Source organism: Hibiscus syriacus, unplaced genomic scaffold (genome assembly GCF_006381635.1).
Source record: "Hibiscus syriacus cultivar Baekdansim isolate YM2019G1 unplaced genomic scaffold, ASM638163v2 tig00111088_pilon, whole genome shotgun sequence".
Classification (NCBI taxonomy): domain Eukaryota; kingdom Viridiplantae; phylum Streptophyta; class Magnoliopsida; order Malvales; family Malvaceae; genus Hibiscus; species Hibiscus syriacus.
In genome coordinates, this window is record NW_024062978.1 from 2262378 (window position 1) to 2282894 (window position 20517).

The 20517-nt window shown below is 34.5% G+C and overlaps 2 protein-coding genes across 4 annotated transcripts; one reads left to right on the plus strand and one right to left on the minus strand.

The window, feature by feature from the left end:
• Window positions 1-9970: 9970 nt before the first annotated feature.
• Window positions 9971-11625, plus strand: LOC120152186 (uncharacterized protein At2g23090-like). The gene is made up of 3 exons (XM_039164459.1): window positions 9971-10127; window positions 10241-10281; window positions 11308-11625. The coding sequence occupies exons 1-3, from the start codon at window positions 10052-10054 to the stop codon at window positions 11425-11427; spliced, it is 237 nt and encodes a 78-aa protein (XP_039020390.1). The 5' UTR covers window positions 9971-10051; the 3' UTR covers window positions 11428-11625.
• Window positions 11626-14803: 3178 nt separating this feature from the next.
• LOC120152399 (ribonuclease III domain-containing protein RNC1, chloroplastic) lies at window positions 14804-19947 on the minus strand. Of its 3 annotated transcripts, XM_039164619.1 has the most exons (6): window positions 19822-19947; window positions 19567-19727; window positions 16140-16344; window positions 15736-15936; window positions 15550-15636; window positions 14804-15410 (listed from the first exon to the last, which is right to left on the minus strand). In XM_039164619.1, exons 3-6 carry the CDS (start codon window positions 16296-16298, stop codon window positions 15093-15095), a joined length of 765 nt encoding a protein of 254 aa, XP_039020550.1. In that variant the 5' UTR covers window positions 16299-16344; window positions 19567-19727; window positions 19822-19947; the 3' UTR covers window positions 14804-15092. The 3 variants fall into 3 exon arrangements, with proteins under 3 accessions (XP_039020550.1, XP_039020549.1, XP_039020548.1); XM_039164618.1 differs by having other exon boundaries at window positions 19567-19947; XM_039164617.1 differs by lacking the exons at window positions 19567-19727; window positions 19822-19947 and adding an exon at window positions 17697-18650.
• Between the last annotated feature and the right edge of the window lie 570 nt (window positions 19948-20517).

Below are 20517 nucleotides of genomic sequence, written 5' to 3' on the forward strand. Positions count from 1 at the left end.
GTCGCTAATTTTAAGTAACGCGGTTTTTCTTCATTCATTCAAAATATTTATATGTACATGTTTCTTATACACAATAGAAGTCATGTTGATACTTACGATATATGGAGATCGTTGTCATTCCATTCTGTATTCGAAAAAATCAGTTGATGTAGGCTGTGTGCTTGTACTCAAACTGAGCTTGACTTGAGGACATGTTAGTTTGTTATATCCCTCACCGTTGCAGTACCCAATCAACTAATTTTCTTCTCGACCTTGTTCTTCGGCACTTCTTTTCGCTTGCGTTGTTTTCGTTGAGGGTCACGAACGTTGTTTACTACAATGCTCTGGTTGACTGAATCATTCAAACCAAACGAGTTTTCTAATTCTTCTATTAGTTTTTTCATCTCATCTCTTGCGGTTTTGAAAGACTCGTCTGTCTTTGATGCAATGTAGCATAACCTACTTGACGTTGAACGTAGAGCAGCGAACCTTGCCATTTGCATCACTTCTGGAGACACATTCAAATCAACATAACTGGGTGCAGAAGCCTTCGCATCATTAGTCCACCTACTTTGAATCAAAGTCCCGGGAAAATATGTGTAGTCCAAGTGCTTCAAAATGTGAAGTTGATGGCGACACGGAAGTCCAACGGTCTCGAATTTTTTGCAGGAGCAAATTAGAGTTTTCGTACGAGAATCAAAACTAATTTCAAATTTCCTATTTTTTTCTACGTACTTTGACAAAATATAATGTTGATATTCATCTGATAAGGACTTAATCTCTGCCTCAATCCGGTACAATGTCTCCCGTATAAGTTCATCTAGGAACACACGAAAAGATTCGCGGGTAAAAATCGCAGCGGCATGGCTTTCAAGGTCGACCAGTTTTGTGATCTGGAAGGGCTTCGTATGGGAACTTAAGTAATCCGCTTTCAACTCGTTCATACGCATTCTACTAATTCCATCTTCAATTGCACGAACAACATCTAAATATGTCTTCTTGTGTTTCAGTGCAATAGCTAGTGAAGCATTCATAGACTCGCACCTTTGTGTTGAGCGAATATTGGAAAAGAAATGACCGGTTAGATATGATTGTGCCCATAAGCGTCGTGTATTTCCCTTCTCAATCACCCATGGATGCTTTTGGACGTTGAATTCTGAAACAACCGAACGCCATTGAATATCAAATTCCTTGGTTGTCCACCAGGAAGCCATGCATTTTGAGAATGCTGCTGTAACTTTGGGTCACCAATGTTAGCTTGTGCATTGCGAGAAAGATGCCAAGAACATAATATGTGCTTAGCATAAGGGATAACAGATTTGATAGCCCTCTGCATTACCCTATCCCCATCGGTGACAACTGAAATAGGTGATTTATTCATCATGGCTTCTAAAAATTCTATAGCACCACTCGAAAGATTGAGACGTATCGTCAGCGATTATGGCAGTGGCAAACACAATTGTGTTATGGTGATGATTGACACCAACAATAGGCATAATTGGTCGACCATACAAATTATCTTTGTACGTTGTGTCGAACGTAATTACATCACTGAAGCATGTATAATCCGATCTCGATGTAGAATCCGACCAAATAAGATTATACAATGCCCCCGATTCGTCTACCGAGTATGTCATAAAAAACCCGGGATCATCATGTTTCTTATAATCAAAGTAGGCAATAAGCGCATTCACATCCCCATCGACGATTTCCTTTGCTTTACCTATTTGAAGTGCATTGTAGAGGTCTTTATGTGTAAATCCAACATTATGATAGCCCCCTGCCTGCTGCGTTAAATAGTTCATTACTTGTGACGTGCCAACACCGACCTCTTTCAATGTTGTTGCCTCATCGATATCAGCCTTACTTACAGCTCTATTAGAACACATAAATGGTGTCATAGCAGGTGTGCATAATGCATGATTATGTTTCTGATCAGACTTACTTATAACCCGCTGATCGTTTGTATTTGTTACTGTAACTACGACTCTAGCCTTACATCTTGTTCTTGTGACTGGCGTATGAGCACGTTGATGATCAACAATATTGACTTTTTATACTCGAAACCCTTCTTTGGAACAACAAAATTCTTGTGTCTTCACATTCCCTTTCACGTCAAGCCGTGTTGTTCCCTTACATGCACTAAACCCATGTTCCCGTGCGAATCCCTTGTAAAAGTACCAAGCTTGATCACGTGAACAGAAGAGCTGACCAACCAATCTGTCAGATTCATCAACATTATGTACTTCATGGCATTCCTCGGTTGGCTTAACATTGTCTACATCAGTATTATCCATGGCAAAAATTTTGTTGTGCAAGTTCAGTGGTCCAGGAGTTGATGGAGATGTAAGCAAAGGTTCATTTTGAACATGTTTCAGTCGTGCTGCTTTCAATAGGATGTGGTATTGGTAGTGGTAGTTAAAGGGTGGGTACAACATTAAATTCGCAGTACATATTTAGGTATGTACAATAACTACAAGTATCGACCCAAAAAACATCAAAACCAATAATTATAATGTAATAGGTAAATTAACAATGTAACAAGTATCGACCCAAACGAGGTGCACGCATAATATATTAGGTCAACATAAAGTATCGACACTTATTAAAAGTATCGATCCCGAAAACATCGAAACCAATAATTATAATGTATTAGGTAAATTTACAATGTAACCGATATAAATATACCGGCTTTATGCTAAAATAGGTCAGCATATAGTATCGACACTTGTTAAAGTTGTGTCCATACTTACGGTCTAGAATGAATGCCAAAAAAAGTGTACCCTTAAAGTGTCGATACATTTATTAAAAAAGTATCGATCCCTAAAACATCAAAACCCATAAGTATAATGTTCAATGAAACCGGTATAATTATCCTGGTTTTATGAGAGAATATGTCTAAATCATGTATCAACACTTTTTTAGTTTGTGTCGATATTTTTGTCCAGAATGAAATATTAAAACCAACGAGGTGCAAGCATAAAGTGTCGATACTTACGGTCTAGAATGAATGCAAAAAAAGGTGTACCCTTAAAAAGTGTCGATACATTTATTAAAAAAATATCGATCCCTAAAACATCGAAACCCATAAATATAATGTAATAGGTAAATGGTCAATTAAACCGGTATAATTATACCGGTTTTATGAGAGAATATGTCTAAATCATGTATCGACATTTTTTTAGTTTGTGTCGATATTTTTGTCCAGAATGAAATATTAATGCCCAACGAGGTGCAAGCATAAAGTGTCGATACTTTTATAAAAAGTTTCAACACTTTATGAAATATCGAAACCGATAATTATAATGTAATAGATAAATTTGCAATGTTACCGGTATAAATATACCGATTTACTTATAAAATAGGTCAATATAAGCGCTACCTATTATATTATATAAGCGCTACCTAATATGTTATTGTACTTGATAATATTTCCCGTTAAATACCTATTTTATTATATAAGCGCTATCTATTACATTATATAAGCGTTACCTAATATGTTATTGTACTTGATAATATTTCCCGTTAAATACCTATTTTATTATATAAGCGCTATCTATTACATTATATAAGCGTTACCTAATATGTTATTGTACTTGATAATATTTCTGGTTAAATAATATAACATAACCGGTCTAAATTTTAACCGGTCACTTGTTTAACCGGTCACGCCGTATATTAGCCATTTTTTAGGCGCCGCACCCAGAACTACACCCTTAAGGTGGATCTAAATACCGACGAGTAGTTGTTGCTAAATCGGTGACAAACGGTGGGGCTTCTTCCACCCAAAAATGGTTAGTAGTCTCACTTACCCTTTTTCTTAGCCAGTGCATGAGCAACTTGATTTGTTTGCCTTGGGGTATAATGGACGTGGCAAATTTCAAAAGCCTTTATTTTTTCTCCTTCAACCAAGACCCGATGAAAATCCATTTCAACAGAAAAATTAATGCCATGCATGAATGCCAAAGCTTATGCAGTGAACGCAAAGCTAACCATGTAAGAAACTCTACAGATTGCTCTCATAATTTAACCCTCCACATCCCAAATCACACTACTAATACAAGCTTTTTCTAATTGGTGCAGGAAACTTGCATCAACATTTACCTTCACAAGCTCTGCTGGTGGGGGAGTCCAAACAGCATCATTCGACGGGGGCTGATAAAGGAGGGGGTCGAACAGAGAATTTAGCTCAGAAATATAGCCAAGGATGAAGTTAATCACTTCTTAGGCTCTTGAGATTTTCCTTCATAAATTAATAATTTCTAGAATGACATATCGCCCAAATGCCAATTATGAATTGTCATTTTTTGGTATTGTTTACATGTTGTATGACCCATTTAAACCAGCCTACAAAATTTACATGTTCCCCAACACTTTGCAAAGTAAAACCCAAGCCATTCCAAACTTGACGGGCATAAGGATAATCATAGCATTGTGAAGTATAGTTTCGATCACTTAGGGGCATCTGGGGTAAAATTTATTCTAAGCAATTGGTTTGGTATAAAGATTGTTAAACGTAGGCACATAATTATGAAAACATTTCCATAATAATATGTGTACCTTTCTAGGGAAGTCTAAACCCCATAGTTGATAAATCACCTATTTTGAATCTTGATCCAAAACCATTGTTGCGTTGCTTAACATTTTGTAGACATTTCTCACAGTATATAAACACGACTGTTGAACCATGTTTTATAATATTTTGATATAACAAATTAAGGCAAAATGTTTTTAGACTTGAATTGAATTTGTTAAAAGTTTTCAAAAATAATTCAAAGTCCATTAAAACTAGAATTTGAGCTCAAAATGTTTTTCTGAGTAATTAGTATCGATACTATTCTTACAATATTGATATTGTATGAACAGTACCGATACTATTCATGTGGTAGCAATACCAAAGGTAAGAGAAGTATCGATACTCTCAAGGTAGTATCGATATTACCAGCTTGCTCAAATTCCAAAATACAAAATAAGTATCGATACTATTTCACATAGTAGCATTGATACCATGATCACAATATCGATATTGGTCAAGCCCAACAACTAGTAACGACTAGTTGATTTAAAAATAATAAAGGAATTACCGATACTCATTAAAGGAGTGTCGATACTCCTTGTCATGGGCAGTTTTGTTTTGCTGAAAAATGATCCCCAACAGCTAGAAACAACCACAAACATTTTCCAACATATAAAAACAAGTTGAGAACACTTGAAGAAGGGTTAGAACACCTATCCAAGTAATCAAACACAAGATAAGAGTTTTTCATTCTTATTTTCCTTTTTCTTGTAAATAGTTATGTTTTTGTGAGCCTAATCTTTGTAAACACCTACCTTAGAGAGGTTTTATTGTTTACTTCTTTTTACCTTTTGTAAAGGGGATTGGTTCTAGTTTAGTCAATTGAAAAATTAGGGAATTGTAAGAGTTATCTTTTTATCATTGAAAAAGAAAGAACAAATTAGTAGATTTGTCGTAAAACCTTAAGTGATGAGCTTAAGTAGTGGATGTAGACTTGGTTGATAAGTAGAACCACTATAAATCGCTATGAAAATTGTTCTATCCTTTTACTCATTACTCCCTAAACTCTCAAAAGCCAATTCACCCCTCTTGGCACATTTTCGGTTATCAATTTGAGCTTCAAATATCCCAACAATTGGTATCAGAGCTTGACTCATTAGAAGATTTAACAACCTTGAGACAATCCTTGAAGAAGTTATATCAATTCCAGACATAATCGAGAAGATGAATTCGACCTCCGACTCTTATTACATTGAAGACTCTTAATTGGTCAACAAGCCACCTTATTTCAATGGAGCAAACTATGCCTATTGAAAGAATAAGATGATGTTCTTCATTCAAGCCAACGATCTAGAAGCCTGGAACTCAATCATTAAGGGATACTCAATTCCAACCGATGAGATGGATGATTGGAGTGATGGAGAGAAAAAGAAATTCTAACTTAATGCAAAGGCTATGCACATTATATTTTGTGCATTAAGCCCGGATAAATATGAAGGAGTCTCCTCTTGTTCTAATGCCAAAGAGATTTGAGACAAGTTCCAAGTCACTCATGAAGGAACCAACGAAGTGAGGGAAACCAAAATCAGTCTTCTCAACAATAGCTATGAGAATTTCAAGATGAAAGTGGATGAAGACATCAAAACTATGATGATTAGATTTTCCATGATTGTCAACGGTCTCAAGGGAATTAGAGAAGTGATCCATAATAAAAAGCTTGTAAGGAAGATGATTTACTCTCTTCCAAAGTCTTGGCAATCGAAGAAGATAGAGATCATGGAAGCTAAGAACCTAAAGACTCTCACTCTTGATGAGCTTATTGTTTTCTTCTCATTCATGAGTTGATGGTGAATGAAGATGAAGATGATGAAAAAAAGAAAAAAGAAAAGAAAAATGAGGTAGGCATTGTCTTCAAATCCACCAATGAGAGCAATCAAGATTCAAATGAAAAGGTAGATGAAGTTGATGATGATGAAGAAGTGATTGCCAAGCTCTTCAAAAGATTTAAGAGATTCATGATTTCTAAGGAAGTGAAGCATGAATCAAACAAAAATAAGGGTTTCCCGGTGTGCTTCGAATGTCAAAGAACGGGGCATGTCAAGTATGGTTGTCCCCTCCTAAAGAAGAATTGATCAAGTAAGAAGAAGGCATTTGTGGCAGCTTGGAGTGATAAAGATGACTCCAATGATGAAGATGAAGTAGTCAACCTATGCCTTATGGCCATCGAAGAAGATTCAAATGTATCTTCTAACTTAAATGAATTAAATTCATATTCTTTTGATGAGTTACAAGATGCTTATTGTAACACTCATATCCCATATACCTTTCCATACACGAGATACAAAGGTCACATCATTTTATAAAACATTTTGTCATTTGCAAACTCGTAAAATTTTGTTTCAATTTGAACAACTACAAAATATGATATTCATAGAAGTAAAATACTAAAACAATCACTTAAATACATTACAAAATATTTACTGTAGTTTAATTACATTCCAACTAAGTTATCAAAATGAATAAGATTGTTCTAATGTTACTGATGAGTCAACCTTTAATTAATGAAAGTTGTTACTGCTAAACTCCTTACTTGGTAAAACCTTGATCGTTCCCTACACGTGAAATCAACACACGTTAAGTATTTACTTAGTGAGACATAATACTGTAAAGATATCACAATTTATACATAAATATCTTATAACCAATGAATGACGAATTAAATTGTATAATCCCTAAGGACCAGATAAGCCCTTCTCAGTTCAAAAATAATTCTTTAATACAATCATTGCAATTATTCTTAGTAGACCCATCATATTTATCCTTCGAAATATTCCCCCCCCCATTATTCTTGCCCTATGTACATTAAATGAGAAAGTACTATACATGTATTGCACCAAAGTGTCAATTGATCAAGTATCTTTTATAATCATTATGGGCGACACCTTAAATACTGTTAATACACCATTTTGTATTTTTTATTTGGGACATCCTTTCATGCCCATTATATAATGTTTATTTTTTTCCTTTATAACATCCATTCATACCAATTATGCATTGTTGTACATTATATATATATATGTCATCCTTTCATACCACTTATGTATTCCTTTAGTCTTTCATCCAGATGCATTTAGCCTTTCTTCTAACTTGCATATTTGATACTTTTCTGCCAAATGCACAACTAGGCCATTAATTTTTTACTCAACGGTATTTAACTGTTCTTATAACTGGCATAATTGACACATTTCTGCCAAATGTACAGCTAGGCCATTAATCTTTTACTCAACGGTATTTAACCGTTTATCTAACAGGCATAATTGACATCTTTCTGCCAAATGCACAACTAGACCATTAATCTTTTGCTCAACGGTAGTTAACCGTTCATCTAACTGGCCTAATTGACACATTTATGCCAAATGCACGACTATGCCATTAATCTTTTACTCAACGATATTTAACTGTTCATCTAACTGGTATAATTGACACATTTCTACCAAATGCACAGCTAGGCCATTAATCTTTTACTCAACGGTATTTAACTGTTCATCTAACTAGCATAATTGTCACATTTCTACCAAATGTACAGCTAGGCTATTAATCTTTTACTCAGCGATATTTAATCATTCATCTAACTACATAATTAACACATTTCTACCAAATGGACAGCTAGGCCATTAATCTTTTACTCAACGGTATTTAACCGTTCATCTAACTGGCATAATTAACACATTTCTGCCAAATGCATAGCTAGGCCATTAATCTTTTACTCAACGGTATTTAACCGTTCATCTAACTGGCATAATTGACACATTTCTGCCAAATGCACAACTAGGCCATTAATCTTTTACTCAACGGTATTTAACCGTTCATCTAACTGACATAATTGACACATTTCTGCTAAATGCACAGCTAGGCCATTAATCTTTTACTCAACGGTATTTAACTGTTCATCTAACTGGCATAATTGACACGTTATGCCAAATGCACTGCTAGGCCATTAATCTTTTACTCAACGGTATTTAACCGTTCATCTAACTGGCATAATTGATTCCTTTCTGCTAAATGCACTGCTAGGCCATTAATCTTTTACTCAACGGTATTTAATCGTTCATCTAACTGGCATAATTGACACATTTCTGCCAAATGCACAACTAGACCATTAATCTTTTACTTTAGAACTGTTTTTACTCTAATAATTATTCATAATATCACTTAACTCTTTCCATTCATTATAAGTTCTATAGTTTGCACACGTAGTGTCAATACGTTAATTTACAAACTTATTATAACTTACATGGGTTGTGCGCTAGAGTTTTCGATTTTAATCATCACCTCCTCCTCCTCACCAAGATCAAGATTATCCAGAGCCTCCTCCAAATCACCCATGGAGAAAATAAAATCAGCGAATCAAAAAACAAAAAAGAAGCAAAAAAATGAACAATAACAAACTGACCAAGGCGACAGAGAACCCTAATACCGGGTAGAAAGGACTTATAAATCAATCATTATTGAACATATATAATTAAAATATTAAGTATCATATATATATTATTTTAATTTATTTTAATTCAATCAATAATTTTTAGAGTATATGATTAAAAATTTTTAGATAACATCTATATCTTCTCTTAGGTTATGAATACAATATTCATTACGAATAAAATCTTTTTTTTCTCTTTTAGGAGAAATTATTTAAAAAATATTTCAACTCACTCTAATTATATATGTGTTTTATCTAAAATTATTCTAATTTAAATTTCTTTAATTGATGTTTTGTATTAATTTATTCTATTTATTAGGACTTGAATGTACAGTCATTGCATTTATAATTTTAAAAAGTACAACATATTATTTATAATCATTTGTATGATTATATTTTCTTTATTGTTCTTTAAATTACTTGTAACCCCTTTAGATATTTAAAAATAAAAATTGAAATAAAAATTATTTTTGACACTAAAAGTAATAAAAAGTACAACATATTATTTATAATCATTTGTATGATTATATTTTCTTTATTGTTCTTTAAATTACTTGTAACCCCTTTAGATATTTAAAAATAAAAATTATTTTTGACACTAAAAGTAATAAAAATAATATTTTTAAAATAAAAATTATTATATTTTGTTGGTATTAAATAAAATTATTTTAAATTAATTTTAAAAAATAAAGTAACTTTTAATTTATAAATATAAAATCATTAAAATACCATTAAAAATATTATTAAAAATACATGTTTAAAATTTTCATAAATAAAAAACTATCCTTATATATAAATTATTATTAATAATAGATTTAAACATTAATAACTACAATAAAATAACTGAACGTTAATTAAACGTTAGAGATTAATTAAAACAAATACTACTTTAAATAAAGAGTGAAAAACAGAAAGGCAAAGTGATATCATTGTTCTCTCACCACTCTATAAATATTCCTCTATTATTTCCAAAATTTTATTTATTTTTGCCCGAAAACAAGCAATTGTCTCTTGAATCCTCTCCCTCTCTCTCCATCACCAAATTAGGGTTCATATTATCGCCTAATCGATCAGATATGGGAGGAGGCAATGCCCAAAAGTCCAAGATGGCGCGTGAGAAAAACCTCGAGAAGGCTAAAGCCGCCGCTAAAGGTTTCATTTTTTGTTTTCTCATCAGAAACTAGAAAGAAATGTATAAACTGCTGAATTTTTTTGCTTTCAGATAATTAGATCCTTCTATTGGTTATATATTTATATGTTTTCAGGAAGCCAGCTAGAATCAAACAAGAAAGCTATGACGATTCAGGTGATTTTGGTGTCCATATAATTTTGCTTTTTTGGTCTTGTTTTGTTGCCGTTTGCTAATTCTTTTGTGGGTTGCAATTGCTTTATCTTCTAATCCCCCTCCCGGGGAAATATGAAGATATCTTTCTTTAGACAGAGGAAAAGGTTCAATAGAATTTTCTTATAATTTGTCCCTTCAAATTATGTGGGGTTGTTTTATTATTATTATTATTTTGGCTGGTTAGTTATTGGTTAGTTTTGAAAAAGGGTTTGTTCTGCAAGAAAGATAAAAAATGGATAAGAATTTAAATATTATAATGTAATTGTTATGTTGTAGCTTAATCATTGGATTAAAATTTCTCTCATCCCCAACCCTTAAAGCTAACATGCCCTTTATGAAAGTGGCTCCAAGTGATCTTCTCATGCAATTAATTAATCTTCATGTTGTAGAATGGTCGCCATGCTTGTGTTTACAATGACAAGCTGTCTTTGGACCAGTGTCTGAAATATTAAATACAGTTCTTACTTCTTAGTTGAAAATTGAAATGGCTTTGTTTCTTTTCATGTATATGGTTAGTCTATGAATTTTTAGGTTTGATTCTTTTCTGTAAGCAATGTTTGTGTTGGGAGCTGGTTGTTTTTTTGTCCTCTCAATTTCTCTCCTATCATGCTACGGATAGAATGTTGAGTTTGATATAGTACTGTCAGTTCATTAGTGGCTTGAGATGTCTCTGCATTATTTATGAAGCATTTGCAAGTGTGAGAATCACTGGTGTGATGCAGTAGTGAGTTCTAATCAGATTTAGGTTTTTAAAAGGAAGTACCTGTTATTTGTACTTTGTAGATTTTCAAACCTTTAGCAGATGAGGCTGTAGTGAGAGGAAAGCATTATTTTGAACTTGGGCCTAGATGATTACATTAAAATCTAGCCATTCTACATACGGATGTAATTGAAGGAATTACAATGATTTAGCACTCGAGCTTCCTGTCTGTTTGGTGCTCTAATAATCGGTGATTGATTGTGGCGATCTATTCATGCAAAATGCAGTGCAAGGTTTGCATGCAGACATTTATTTGCACAACATCTGAGGTGAAGTGCCGGGAACATGCGGAAGCAAAGCATCCAAAGTCTGATGCATATGCATGTTTCCCTCATCTGAAGAAGTGATGTAGCTGTATCGAATATAGACTTTAAATCTGGATATTAGTCATGTAAAAGCCTTGATCATGATACTAAGGACGACCTGTGAACCTAAAGTAACTGACTGATCCTCAAAACCTTTCAAATGGATAAATTGGATATTGGTTCAATCCTGCATCAATGTTAAAGTGCGCATTGTTGTTTATTTAAAGCTTTGTTTCTGGAGAATTGCTGTCGTAAACTTGTTGAAATTATTCATTTTGCATTCCATTTATTCATACCACTCCGTCTAACATAGACCACAATATGCTGTTTTCTCGTCCCGGGAATCCAAGAACCCGACTTGAGCGATTTCTACCCTTGAGAATTCAATAGCCAAAGGGTTTGCCATGATAGAGGAATTGGAGCATTTCGTGCTTGAGGTCAAGTCGAGGTATACGCTTTTGGACACCATAACGAGCGTAATGGTAATAATAATAGATATGAATAGTAATCATACCACGAGTCAAGCGATCTCAATGATTAAAGAATTATTGTTATCTATAGAGATTTCAAACTCGAACATTACATATGTTGAGGGTATGAGTGTTTATCATTAAATAGTTGAAAATCTTATTAAATTTTATTGAATAGATATTATCTTGTATTTAGTCCAAAATTATAAAAAAAATAATGGTATCTCTGAAAAGATTAATTTTATAAGGGGAGGAGAAGAGTTGTTTGGTATCAAACTAACAATATCAGTTGGACTAAATTAAGATACCCTATCAGCCCACTACAGACTTGATTAGTGGAAGACTTTAAACGCATGAAACCTTGAAATAAATTGATATATATATATATATATGTTGGACACATGTTCATGTTCGATATACATCATGGGCAAACACTTCGAAGAAAGTCGAAAGTTAAAAGCCAAAAAAAGAAATACATTTTATGCTCACAAACAAAATAACTAACTTTATGCAGCATGAAGCGCGATCAATCATCCCAGCTTATATCGATCTATACCATAGCTTCTTTCAGTTGGCTTCTCTTGATGATCATATCGAAGCAATTTGTCCAGAAAATCAATCGCCTGCAAGTCAAAAGGGCTTAAAGAATGAATATGGATTATAATTATTATTAGGCAACAAGGTAACATAACAGAGCTTATTATATTCAATTCCAAGACGTTTGCCAAAAGAAGAAAAATTACCTCTGGCGAAACAAGATGCCGATTATCTGCATTAAAAAGTTTGGACCAGTGTTTTCGGGTGTGCCTGAGCAACATATCAATAAATTAATGATACAGCCATTTGACACTATGAATCCCAACCAGTGGGATGTAATCTGTGTGCAGAACTGCATCACTTCGAAGTGCAACAACATTGTTTAGGATAATCAGAGCTTTAGTTTACAATTTAAAGCAAACTTGTATATTTGATAAGTTCATGCTTAATGTACCTTCCAACAAGTGCCTCAAGTTGAGGATCAAGCTCTAAATGATATTTATTTAGATATGCATTCAACTCATGAGTTCCTACCACCTGAAATTACATAAATAGCAGCCAAAAGCTCTGTTGCATTCTTGGTAAACTGGCGATATATTGTTAAGAAAAAACAGGGGGGAAATGTAAAAATAGAACATTTTGTTTGACAGTTCATGTAAAGTATCCCCTGGTATCTATCTCCTACCAAGTGATAGTCACAAAGAGAATAACCGTTCAAATCAAAACCTAGAAAGAGTAGTGAATAAACCTACGTTGCTCCAACTCTTCATTTTTCAAGAAGTACATGTGTCTGACATCTGCATTCAATTTATATCTGGACATGGAAAAGGAGATGTGATCCTCCAAGGACCCTTCAAATACATAATCTTGAAAAAACTTGAACACACCCGTGTTTGACACTCATACCCGAGTCCAAGAAAGATAGGAATAAACAACCCTAGCAGGTGCTAGAAAGGTTACAAAGTGATGCTCCAGATGTAGATTGTAAAAACAAAGGTTGATTACTGAGATGGGCGAGGTACAAAGAAACAAACTAATGATGTACTATATAAACCAAAATGTTAGTTTAACAAGAAAAATTATGACAAAAATTTAATCTTCAGCAACAATATTGAAAAACATAGACAACTATTAACTTGAGATTCGGGACATTACAAGAGTGGCTCTGGAAAACCTACTCTTCGGATGGTGTGTAAGACGTATGGATGCATTTACATTTGCATTTCATTCGGACTATGAATATTATGTCTCGGATTATGAATATGCTTGTGTTTTGAACTTGTTTGTCTAATTGCACTTTAGAGACATTCTAAGCTTTATAGCTTACACCCTATAATTTCTCTTTCAAATACTAGTACTTAGGCGATCCAATACTTAGAGAGTTACGATATTTATTTTCAGAAAAACTATTATTTTCAGTGTGAGATTTTATTCAAATTTCTTATTTCGGATTTATATTCATAATTTTATTTGGGGATTATTATTATTATTATTTATGTAATTTGGGACATTTGACCTTACAATTATTTTTGGACTATTCAATCATGACTTTTCGAATATTTATCATTTATGTCATATTTTCTTTGAACGATTATTTTCAATAAAATATTGAATTTTGAAATTGGAAGAAAATGTTTCTAAGCTAAATGGTAATTTTTAATTTTAAATCAAATACGGATTTCTTGAGGGACAAGTTTCAACGTAAATTCTATAGATTCAGCATGTATCACTTAGGTCGGGTTTAAGGGGTTACATAGTCAAATTATAAATAAGTAATAATTCAGGGATCAATTTGTATATAAAGAATATATATGTATATATGCTTAAAACTCATCCTAACTAGTTTTGTTACCATGATGTTTTGTCTTGCTTTTATTTCTTTAAAAAATAAAGTAAAATATTTTTAGGTTTTATATATAAATTGACCTTTAAACTTTATTTTACTTCTGTTTGACCTCCACATGTCACTGATTAATTGGATGACAATATCACATATCTTTTAAAGTCGTTATACCAATTAGTTGGTCAAATAATATGAGGTTGAGCTTAAATACTATTTAGAGTTTAAATTTTACTATTATAAATTAGAGTAAATAAAGGATCATTACAATATTTAATTCTATTTAATGAAATAATTTATGGATAAATACAAGTGATTATATAAAAAAAATTATTAATTTATTTACAACAGGTATTAAGTTCTTATTTAAGAGGCATATCAAACCATAGATTCAGACTTGATGGAGTTGGTGGAAAGATTATAGGCTATATTCGAACACTTTCTATCCCTTGTCTTTCCACATATATCATGCATATTGTTTTCCTTCAACCAATCTAACATTATATTAACTTGGATCATTAATAACATTATCGGACATTGCCTCCCGAAAGTAAATTTGCGGAACCGATAATAAGACTAACCTGCTGTTTTTATCAGACTAAATGAGTTTAATTAACGAAATATTTCCTACCTAAACTACAAAACAAACTTACTTCGTGTTTCCAAAAACAATAATCACCAGTGATAACGGTGTTTCTTGCTTACCAATCTTGGTCGGTTTTTTCCTAATATCACAATTGCAGCTAGTCCGGGTTTTCCCCCCCATCAGAATAACAACACTTTGTAGCTTTGTGATACGTTTCATTGTATCATCTAAGGGTATATATTGATTTAGGCTTTCACAATTACTCCCCAGATATTTACACAGATTTCGGTTGAATTTGCTCGAAATCGAAAACCTCGAACATAAGGCGCCTCACATCTGGCTTCCCATAGACTGTGTATGAAAGTCCATGGAGGGCCTGATTAACAGCAGTTGTGGCAGGGTTTCGGAGCCTTCGATTGTGCTCATATGCATCTTGAACTTGCTCCGAGTAGATGATAAATCGGTGGAGATATTTTTCCCGCAAATACCTCCCACAGAACTTGTTCATAAGCACGCGGCGATGCTTCTCTTGCAACCATCTTCCAGGGGCATCTAGATGCTTCATCAGCAATCTCTCGGCCATAACAAGATCCTAAAAGTTTGAAAACAGAAAACCATAAAAAGATGCTACTCTTATAACATTCTTTTTCTTTGCAGTATCATTGAATAATAGAAAGAAAATACAGGCCCAAGCATGTGTCCAACATTGCAAAAGCTACAAAAACAATTACCTGGATCTTTTGGCCAACATATTCTAACCGCTCAAAGCAAAACCGAGGATGTTCAAACTTGTATTTTGATGGATGCATAAAACAAATCTGTAATGCCATAAACGAAACAACATGAAGAATCAAGCAGGAGAAAGATGAGTAAATGATGTATTGGATCTAGAGAATGAGAATAAACAGTCAAATAACCTGTAGCCCAAGTCCAAGTTCAATGTTCCTGGCTTCAGTAATTTCGGGAATTCTATCCTTAAGTGCCAAGGGATACCCCAGTGTCTGCATAACTTGAGGTTTGCAGTCATAATCCCAGATATTTCCCCGAAACCGATGCATACCTGGTGGAACACAAGCCCTGAATAGCCTTGGATGAGCAAAAAGGGCATCTTCAGGTGGCTGTAACAAAAACAAATTAGGTAAGTTTCCTCGTACTATCAGTGTGAATGAAATGCTTACCCAGGCTCTCATGCCTAGAAACATGGCAACAACACATAATCCCTTTACTCCATCCATTTTCTTATATTTTGGTTTTCCTCTACTGCTTTCCATTTTAACTAATAAGCTACCTACAAACGAAGGGTAAGAAAATCAAAGCTTGCCTTATAAGTAGCAACATCTTGCCAACTGAGCTTATTCCCTTCGAATTCAACAGAAACATAATCTACATCTTCAAGTTGTCTCCTTAACCGTGGCTGGCATTCCTCGGCTTCTGGATCCATTCCAAATACTTCAAAAAGAACACGATACACTTCCGGCATACCAAAACATAAATATATTGCTCCAAACAAAGCCCAATAGACAGACCTGGACATAAGAACGAAAGTAAGTAGCCAATACATGTATGTTGTTAGCAGTTACATATCTCGCAATGTCATCAACCAATGCATTGAGTGATATGAGCTTTCAAGAAGCTCAAGCGTATTCGGTACATACATGCAGCACGCACCCACACTTAAAATGTTTCTCTTATGAAATCTAAACAGCTCTTGCCAGTAAACCAGATTACTGCAACATAATGCCTATCAAAATACAAGGTAATATAACTTTACGTCAACCACCGAACGATTGCAATACAAGATAGCCATCACTTTCCTATTCTACCCTGACATTTTTATAGTATTGTTGACATTGATATTTAGCAGAGGTCCATAACTTCTGATCTTCTAGATCTTCTCTGTTCTGGTGTTATTGGGCATTTGTAGTTAAAAATAGGAAATTTGAGACTATCTCTTCAATATGTTTTACATCCTAACAAACAGATCTTACTCAATGAACTGCTTAATGTGCAAAACCCCTTTCCCCACAAATACAAATAAATTTGGAAGCTTCCATCACTAGCAGATAACAAAGAATATGCATAATAATGAAGGGAGCCGCCTTAAAAGCACAGCAGTTCCTATCATATGTTTCCAATTTGATACACTTTCTGTTTTATCTAGAGCACAAAGCAAACATATGCAGCATTTACCAAGTGCAAGACTTGATATGCTTGAGCAAGTTTTGGCTTCAACTTTGTAATACTCAAGATATACATTTGAGCAGTTGCTGCAACCATCAAGCAGCTAAACTAGAACTAAATACATATCTTTTTCCTAGCAAGCATTGATAGTCTTATTTTAGTCAAATGCTATCAGTTCCAAATCACATTGCCATGCAAAACTAGCAGTGAACCAAGAAGATGAAATCATAAGGACAACATAGGAATGTACCTACTGCAAATTGATGTGTGGCTTGCAAAAAGCACAGCACCAAGACAAAAAAACTAGAAAGCCATGCAGTTATGAGTCCAACATGGCTAAAAAGCATAGCAGTAGGTCCTGCTCTAACCTAGCCTGGATTCTAGAAACTAAAATTCTACTCGAGTTATGATACAAGGAAAAACAACCACCATGTGCAACAAAAAGACAGGTCAAACCATCGCATAGCTAAAGAGGCCTTTAATGGTTTTATTTCTATCCCATATTTGTAACACTTAAGTGCATCAAATATCAAAATGAAAATCACTCATTCAACACATTGGATTTGGAGCTAGAAATACCAACAGATGGCCTGCCCCACCCTCGAGTCATATGAAACTTCAAAAACTTATGAATTCTACACACTGATATCTAATAAGCAAATCATTCATCAAATGATTAACAGATGAAAGAACTCACTTCACAGGCGGTTCCCGGTCTTTCCTAATCAATTTATCCATATCATCATAAGGAAAGATTAGATTCTGCAAGCTAGCAGCTTTAATCCACTTAGGCAAATTCCTCTTCCCAATCAAACCAAACACTCTTTCCCTCATGGGGCCCGGCGACTCCCTCGGATACCTCTGCAAGAAAAACTCCGCCAGGGCCAACTCCAGAACATACTGCCCCAAAAACGAAAGCCTGGAGTGGGCCGACCTAACGTGCCTGGCATTAGTCCTATCGCAGGAGGGATGCTGAAACGCCAAATACAACAAAGTATCAAACTGTTTCGCAGGATTATCATCTCCCAACTCTTCGGATTTCTCCAAAAGGTACCCCAAAGCCTGCTTAGCTTCGAGCAAATACTCGTCTATCCAAGTCTGGTCAGCATTGTTAAGCTTCGAAGAAGGCAGACAAGAACTTAACAAAGGGAACTGTTTTAAGGATAATTGTGGGCTGTTCAGGAATCTTTCTGTCAACTTCTTGTCATCGAGGGGAGGCTTTAAAATGAACCTTTTTGGGGGTACTTTTTTCCTCGGAGCTGTTGCTTTTTTACGATGGGCAAGCTCTTTTAGGAGTCTTTGCGGGCTGTTTCTGGGAAGATCTTGCAATGGGTCGACGGCAACAGCGAAGACGCGGAGATTATTGGGTTTCGATGGCTTTTGGTAGAGTTGAAGTGGGAAGGGAGAGAGGGATGAAGAGAATGAGATTTCGGATAGCTTTTTTGGGAAAGGCGTAAGAGAAGAAGAGAGTTCCATTAAAGGATTGGTTGAATTAAAAGATTGAAGCATTTTTTTTTGGAAGTGTTTGATAATGGGAAATGGAGAATTTGGGTTAGGTTGCCATCGAAGAAGGGGTTTGGTTGCAAGGGTTTTAGGGAGAACTTGGATAAGGTGCAGAACTGTGGCTGATATTGCAGTACACTTACGCCGCTTGGTAAGAAAAAGTAAAATGGCCTCAATTTATTAGACAAATACTAAATGTATTTACATTTATATTTAGAAGAATTTGGATAAATGAGTTAGCATTACAATTAAATTCATGAATTTGAAATAATTGGGTCATTAGACAACTAATCAATGTTTTCAGGCTTATGTTTGGAGATAATTTGATGAATAAAATAATGGACAGGAACTACTAGAATCTCACTGTCCACGGAGAATTGCTGGTAACTCGAGCTTTGAACTCGGTCATCATCCGGGCAGTGAAGAAAGAGCTCCTTGTTTTGGGAACATTCACACAATTATGTCATATTTTGGTTTAATGATACTCCATACTAAACACCGATAAGATCTACCATTTGACGATTCTCTTAGAATCAACATTTTTCATTCATATTACTATAATTCAAATCCTAAACATTATTTAAGAGACTTATTATCTCATCCATCTCAATCAATTGGTAGTTGATTCCCCACCCAAGACAATATATATTGCTCGAGTTACACGATTGTGTATTTATAGCATTACCTTTGCAAGTTGGATTCTGTAAAACTTCCAAGCTTTGTACACTTTAGCCATGCGTGTTAAATATTATAGAGTTTTGTGAATGGAGTAAAATTGGATATTGCATGAAGGTTTGTTTCCCTACCAGAAGAAAGCTATCAGCTACTCATAAATTCACATCAAACTTCCGGTTAATGTTACATTTAGGTCGATTAGAGAAGTAGCTTGTGTTACAAGTAATAACTTCATGTTCAACTTTGGACAACAAGAGTTAGAGGTTCAGCTGTGAATCTTAGTTTTCATGGGTGTTAAAGAAGTGAGCTCTGGCTTTAACTAACAAAACTCAAAGAAAGCTTGATGATTTTAGTCAGCTTCATTGTTAAACAGATCCAAGAACGTTTACCTGCAATCAAAATGGGAACCTTCTAAGCCATCAGTTTATCCCAAATAGAGCCTACAATTTGGGTTCCCCCTTTCACGCCAACCACTGCTCCAGATATCATTCATGATCTCCAACGTTGAGTTTCCATGCAATATCCTCCCTTGGACTGTATTTCCATGTACCTGCAAACCTCAAACAAAAAGGAAAGTACTGCAAGTTTTAAATCTGAATGCCTCAGACAACAACAATCTTTTTACACATTCAGAGTATTAAAACCCATTCTAGGATCGGACAATCTTTGCATGAAAACCGGTGATCTTAGCTTAAGTTCATATCCTCCCTTCACTTGCCATAATTCATATCTGTCTAAGCTTTGTGGTGGATGCATGCCTTCATTGCCCACCCTCAAATTCAAATTTCTTTCTATTAGCTATATACTTTATTAATTATTTTCATCCTGAAATTTTATTTATAATCTCATAAAATAAAATGTGATTAATATATGTATATCCTCAAAAAGTATTTTTTTAATCCGTCGACACCAACTGGTGTTGTCGACGTGGGCCATGTGTATAGACCTATCCAGATGAAATTTGGTGTTTTACATACCGGATTTTGCTCATTAATTTGGAAAGTTGAGTCGTCCGTTTTGTTTTTGGGTTGGTCGATCCGCCTAATCACATGTTAACCTTTTTGGAGCATTGCCTATCTAATCATCTTAGCTTCTGGAATTTTTAGACCCTAAAAGCAACCCCTATAATCAGCACGACAACAACAAATGGCATAAAGCCACGCTGTTGGAATCAAAGGCCTATTTTAATCCATGATGTTCATGTTTGTCCACATTCTAGACTTGCTTGGCTTTATGTGGATTTTACATGTATGGCTGACATGACAAACACCCAATGGTAAAAGCTTGTTGTACAAATGATGTTGGAATTTTGCTTCTTTTTTTGTTTGAGCATGGAATTT